Genomic DNA, 6223 nt, shown 5'->3' with positions numbered 1-6223 from the left:
CACACACACACACACACACACACACACACACACACACACACACACACACACACACACACACACACGCACTCACACACACACACACACACACACACCACCACCACCACCTCTCTCTCTACCACATTTGACCAGGCCTCTGCGCGACTGCAATATTGTCCGGATTTCGTCGGTGACGGACACTGGCTCTGTTTCGCCATCAACAACGACACCAGCGGACCTTCGCGGAATGGCCATTGCAGTCAGTTGCGCGCACAGGGTGATGGGGACAAGTGTGCGCGCGTGTGTGTGCATGCATGCGTGTGTATACTCACGTACTCACCCGTGTGCCTATTCCTTGCATCCCTTCCACCAACCCCCCCCTCCCCCACCGCTTGCTCGGAGTAGAGCTACTTCCTGGCGCAAGGCCCACTCGCCAGCCCCTTTCGCTCCCTGCTTGAGCAGCCGACCTACGCCGTCTCGTTTGACCAAGTCGCTGCTGTCCTGTTTGACCCTGTTCCCCCGCAGCACGTTCGTCATTTCAAATGGGGAAGGGGGCGAGGGGGTTTGATGAAGAAGAGGAGAAGAAGGGAGGTTCGTGTGTGCGTGTGTGCGTGTGTGCGTGTGCGTATGTGCGTGTGTGCGTGTGTGCGTGTGTGCGTGTGTGCGTGTGTGAGATTGTTGTTGTTGTGTGTGAGAACGGGATACTTCGAGGCGTGCTGATGGTTCCGTGTGGCTGCTTAGCCGATTGTGCACATGATGCCAACCCCGTTGCCTGCGCTTGTGCGTTCGTGTATGTGTGTTTTGCAGGCGCTGTATTCGCTCAATGGTGCACTCGTTGGGCTTTCCATGGTTCCACCAGCCCAACGCTTGACGGTGTGTGTGTGTGTGTGTGTGTGTGTGTGTGTGTGTGTGTGTGTGTGTGTTTCATGCACGTGTGCGCGCACGTCCTGTCATCACTCCCTTCGTTTATGCTCCGTCGCTCACGCTCCGTTGCTCACCTGTCTCCTTCATTTACCCCCTCCCCTTTCACCCCCCCCTGTCCTCTGCCCACCACTCGTCACGACTGCCAGCACCTTGCCACGGTGTCGGGCCATCGCGTCCGCCTCACGTTTGCCAACGACCCCGTCTCCATCGTCGGCTTTGGTCAGCGCACATGGCGTCGCTGTTCGTGTTGAGTTTGCGTTCATGCTGTTGTGTTTTGTTTCGTGAGCTTGTTTGTGCTACTTTCTTGTTTGCGTCACTTGCTTGATTGTGTTGCTTGCTTGTTTGCGTTGCTTGCTTGATTGTGTTGCTTGCTTCATAGCGTTCCTTGCTTATTGCCACTGTACTCCCCTGATACGAAACCGATTCCATCCCCTCATCGTCATCCCCCCCTGTCACACACCGCGTGCTGCAGGCATCGTCCGCGCGATTGACACTGAAGCGTCGGGAACGTTCCACATCATCACGCCTGTCCCGCCAGCATGGCTCGAGTCTGTTGTGACGCTCATCCACGCCCGCCTTTCGCTCCCGCACCCCTTGATGCAGCAGCAGGTGCGTGTGTGCGTGTGTGCGTGTGTGCGTGCGTGAGTGTGTACGTGCGTGTGTGCGTGTGTACGTGCGTGCGTGCGTGTGTGCGTGCGTGCGTGCGTGTGTGCGTGTGCGTGTATTGCTTGTGTTTGCGACAGCATGTTGACTTGTCAATGCCTCTGGCCCTCCAATGCCGCTGCTTTCTCCATGCACACGTTGCCTTGGACTACACATCAAGATGGCGACCGTGCCGGAGGGCGCGCCTGTGCCATACATGTCGGGCGACTTCTCTGGTGCAGCTGTTCAGGGCAGGAAAGCACGCACGACCCGGTATGGTGGCTGTAGGTGTTGGGAATGGGGTTTGACTTGGCGACTTTTCACAATGACACACAGCCAGACAGGCAGACAGACAGGGGCACACACACACACACACACACACACAGCCACACATACACACACACACAGTTGTACACAGTGCATCTGCTCAAGCCATATGTGACCATGTTGTGTGTGTGCGGTGTCTGCAGGCAAAATCTGAGCCGAAAGCGACTGCAATAGTAAGGGAGGGTGCTTGGCTGCAAGCCGTGCTGAGCTGAGTTGCAGCAAACACCGTCACGTCGTAGGTTCGTGTGTCGTGTGTGTGTGCGTGTTTGGAGTGGAGTAGGGGGAGAGAAGAGAACAGGCTTCGAGTAAAAGAGGCGAACGCGCAACAAACAGTGCAGGTGTGATTTGCGGCCACGGCGTGAGATGTCGACAGACACATAGACACACAGAGACAGACAGACAGACAGACAGACAGACAGACAGACAGACAGACAGACAGACAGACAGACAGACAGACAGACAGACACACACACACACACAGACACACAGACACAAAGCAAACAAGCCCTTCGACTGAATTCAGTTTCGACCTTTCCCACCACGTGCAAAGCGATACACAGCAGCCATGCCGATTGTCAAGAACTACCTGAGGTGCGCGATGATGGTGCTTTGCGTCGTGTGTGCTCGATGTCATGCGTGGCGCTTGTTTGCATGACAGCCACAGCCTCTTCGACACACCGTACAACGATCCACTTCTTCACACACACACATACACACACACATACACACACATACACACACACACACACACACACACACACCTTGAAAGGTATGGCCCGGAGGCCAGCTATGGCGTGATCGCCAGTGCAGAAGCCAATGGTGTGATCCTCGCACCAACGTTGGTGGCCATGCCTGCGCTGCAGGATGTCCTCATCTGGTGCACCAAGACTGGCACCGTGGTACGTATTCGATCCTGTGCACCTATCGTTGTCGGCGCTCCAGTTCGCTGGAGTGTACATGACGATATCAGCTCCAACGCGGCTCACGCCGTCCTTGCCCCTTCTTCACCACCCCAGTCCTCTCTCTCTCTCATACACACACACACACACACACACACACACACACACACACACACACACACACACACACACATTGACCGCTGCTGCTTTTGGCATGGCGGTGTGCGTTCTCGTGTGTGCAGGCGAAGCGCCTGTCCGACGGAAATCACGTTGTGACATGCATGTGCAAGAGCCCAACACAGCAGCAGCTCGCCGTGGGTTACCACAACGGTGATATCCAGGTTTGTCACCCGCACCCCGCCTCTCCGTCCATTCTGCCTGCCACGTGTACAAGCACCCGGGGGAGGGAAGCAAAGACGTGTATGCCGGGCTGTCTTGTGAGCAGCAGCTCAGCAAAGGAACCATCCACACCTTGTGAATGAAGCTGTGATGCACTGTTGCTTGCGCACCTGCATTCACATCCAACTCACGTGCACTCTCGCTGTTGGCGCTGCTGAACGACACCAGATCTGGGACTACGTGACTGGAGAGTCGGTTGTCTTGTTCAGTGGTCATCGCTCTGCTGTGACCTGTCTCAGCTTCAGTGAGTCTGGCACAAATCTCGTTTCTGGCAGCCAAGACACAGATGTCATTGTCTGGGACGTCATCAACGAGTCAGGTAACGTCGTGGACCATGTGTGTGTGTGCGCGCATCTTTGCTTGAATCCACACTTGCACAGTAGTGCGAACACACCTATTTGTACGCGCGTGTGGGTACACACACTTGCACACACATGCACACACGCTTGCCTCGTGGACTTGCTAACTCTGAGCCCCTGCGTGCAGGCGTGTTCCGGCTGCGCGGGCACAAGGGCCCCGTACACGCTGCCCGACTGTTGGAGAAGAGGAATCTGCTCGTGAGCTGTTCCCGCGATTCTCTCGTCAAGTTCTGGGATCTCGATACCCAGCACTGCGTCCACACCATCATCGCACACCGCGCAGAGGTGTGCTCGTGTGTGTGTTTGTTTGTGTGTTTGCGTGTGTTTGTGTGTGTTTGTGTGTTTGTGTTGTGTGTTTGCGTGTGTTTGTGTGTGTTTGTGTGTTTGTTTGTGTTTGTGTGTTTGTGTGTGTGCTTGTGTGCAGCGCGTCAGCTTGTGTGTAACCTGTGTTCATGTGTGCTTCAACACGCCACTCAACCACTTACACACTCCCATTCGCTCACCGCTGTTCCCCTGTAACACCATTCGGTATCACTGCGTCTCGTGCTGGTACACGTCGCGTGCGTCTGTGCGTCTGTACGTGTGTGCGTCTGTGCGTCTGTATCTCAGGTGAACGATTTCATTCTGTTGAACAACGAGGAGCGGATCATCACCGCCAGCGCCGACGATCAGCTCCGCGCCTGGGACATCACGTACCGCAAGGTCCGCACGTGTGTGGTCGTGTGTGTGTGCGTGTGTGTGTGTGTGTGTGTGTGTGTGTGTGTGTGTGTGTGTGTGTGTGTGTGTGTGTGTGTGTGTGTGTTCGTGGATGGGTGCATCCACGAGTGCGAGTGCGCGTGTGTGGAAGTGTGCCTGGCCGTGCGTGAGTATGTATGTGTGCATGTGTATGCGTCCCATTCACCCGAACGCGTGAAACGATGTCATTTCTGCTTCTTCAGGCGTTTGCAAAGTCAGCGCTCGTTGCTGCGGACATGAGTGGCCAGGACGGTGCCGATGACCATGGTGATGCTGATGGCGATGAGGTTCAGCAAACGAAGAAGGCAAAAACGGTATGTTCATGTCATGCACACACACACACACACAGGAACATGAACACACATCCACGACTCAACAGTGGTATCAGCCATCATCACACCACAACGCCAGCACCACACGCTGTTTTGCTCACAACACACACACACACACTAAATAGGAGGATGTGGACGTGAGTGCATCTCCCATCACGACAACACAAGTTGGCGCACTGACGAAGAAAGGAACAGGGCGTGCCATTCATCTTCTCGTCACCCCCGATGAGAAGTGTATCATTTGCCAGGTACAGTTTTGACACAAGCCAACACTTGTGTGTTGGTGTGTGTACGTGCTCTTGTGCATCGTTGCTTGCGATTCAGGAGGGACAGATGTGCACACATATGTGCGCAACACATGCAATACGAATAACACACACACACACATTTACACACATTTTACACACACAACCACCACCACCACCACCACCACGATTGCGCCTTCATGCAGAGCGCCGGCAAGGGCGTTGACACGTTCCGGATCCGAACGGCTGCCGAGCTGCACAAGAGGAAAGCGCGGAAGCTCAAGCGACAGAAGGAAAAGGGGAACAAGGGTGAGTCACGGTGCACCTGCTGTGTTGACATGCCAGTGCCACACTCCGCAATGTGCCACACGTGCCACAAGCACGTTGTGCGCTGTGCGCGCTGTTGCGTTTTGGACTTGTCCTGCCGGCAATTGTGTTCGCGGGTGTCTGTGTGCCTTTCACCCATCCCCCATCTGTGTCACGGCTGACGCGCGTGAACCCTTTTCTATTCTATCGCTTCCACGTGCATGTGTGTTGATGAATATGTGTGCATTTGTGTGCATGTGTGCATTTGTGTGCATTTGTGTGCATTTGCGTGCATTTGTGTGCGAGCAGAGATCAAGGCAGTTGAGCTGACGATGAGCGACATGTATCCCCACGCGGGCCTCATCACGTGCTCCAGCCCCGTGCGCAGCATCGACGTCCGCGCGGCGGGTCCCGACACGTACAGCATGCTCGCTGCTCTCGGCAGCAACGCCTTTGAGGTGTACGCCCTGAACCGCACCGCAAAGGGCGTCACGTCCTCCCGTGCCTCGTTCCTCTCCCTCCCCGGACACCGCAAACCCATTCGGTGCGTTGGTTCGTTTTGTGTCGCTTGTGTGTCTCGTTTATCTTCGTGGTGCTTTTGCGTTTGTCAGTGAGGGTGTGTGGATCACAGTTGCGGCTCGGGGGGCGGGAGCATTATCACGTGACTGCGCCTGTCATTGGAGTGGCACCAGCAAGTGTTTCGTTCATCCACTAACGTCCATCGTTCTCACTCTGCTCGCAACTACATACCCTTCCTCTGTGTGTGTATGTGTGTGTGTATGTGTGTGTGTGTGTGTGGGGTGTGTGTGTGTGTGTGTGTGTGTGTGTGTGTGTGTGTGTGTGTGTGTGGCCGTGTGTGTGTGTGTGTGTACACCCCCCTCCGTTTCATGTTTGACGTGTTCTACAGCGCAATTTGCGTGAGTTCGGACGCGGCGCTCGTCCTTACCACATCCAACAGCACAGCAAAGCTCTGGAACAGGTGAGCAAAGCACGGCACATGTTTTCCGCGACTGGGCGCTGTTATCGTGGACGCGGACACCTATGCCTGGGTGTAAATCGAGAGACCAAACGCATCA

General features: G+C 55.4%; 2 protein-coding genes across 2 annotated transcripts in view; both read left to right on the top strand.

Annotated features, from left to right (window-relative positions):
- The window catches only part of PTSG_03193 (uncharacterized protein), a 5253-nt gene extending 3056 nt beyond the window's left edge, over positions 1–2197 (top strand). The window contains exons 6-12 of the mRNA XM_004995720.1: positions 133–238; positions 385–507; positions 787–852; positions 1050–1122; positions 1376–1512; positions 1727–1818; positions 2016–2197. Coding sequence (XP_004995777.1) covers positions 133–238; positions 385–507; positions 787–852; positions 1050–1122; positions 1376–1512; positions 1727–1818; positions 2016–2046 — 628 coding nt within the window. The 3' untranslated portion in view covers positions 2047–2197. The remainder of the gene's footprint in view (positions 1–132; positions 239–384; positions 508–786; positions 853–1049; positions 1123–1375; positions 1513–1726; positions 1819–2015) is intronic.
- Positions 2198–2404: 207 nt separating this feature from the next.
- Positions 2405–6223, top strand: part of PTSG_03192 (uncharacterized protein) — a 9098-nt gene continuing 5279 nt past the window's right edge. The window contains exons 1-11 of the mRNA XM_004995719.1: positions 2405–2463; positions 2642–2771; positions 3014–3112; positions 3339–3489; positions 3657–3814; positions 4139–4231; positions 4468–4578; positions 4722–4844; positions 5048–5150; positions 5457–5691; positions 6055–6126. Of these exons, the coding sequence (XP_004995776.1) occupies positions 2438–2463; positions 2642–2771; positions 3014–3112; positions 3339–3489; positions 3657–3814; positions 4139–4231; positions 4468–4578; positions 4722–4844; positions 5048–5150; positions 5457–5691; positions 6055–6126 (1301 nt within the window). The 5' untranslated portion in view covers positions 2405–2437. The remainder of the gene's footprint in view (positions 2464–2641; positions 2772–3013; positions 3113–3338; positions 3490–3656; positions 3815–4138; positions 4232–4467; positions 4579–4721; positions 4845–5047; positions 5151–5456; positions 5692–6054; positions 6127–6223) is intronic.

This window comes from Salpingoeca rosetta, assembly GCF_000188695.1.
Source record: "Salpingoeca rosetta unplaced genomic scaffold supercont1.7, whole genome shotgun sequence".
In the NCBI taxonomy this organism is placed as follows: domain Eukaryota; class Choanoflagellata; order Craspedida; family Salpingoecidae; genus Salpingoeca; species Salpingoeca rosetta.
This window is presented reverse-complemented; position numbering and strand designations above follow the sequence as displayed.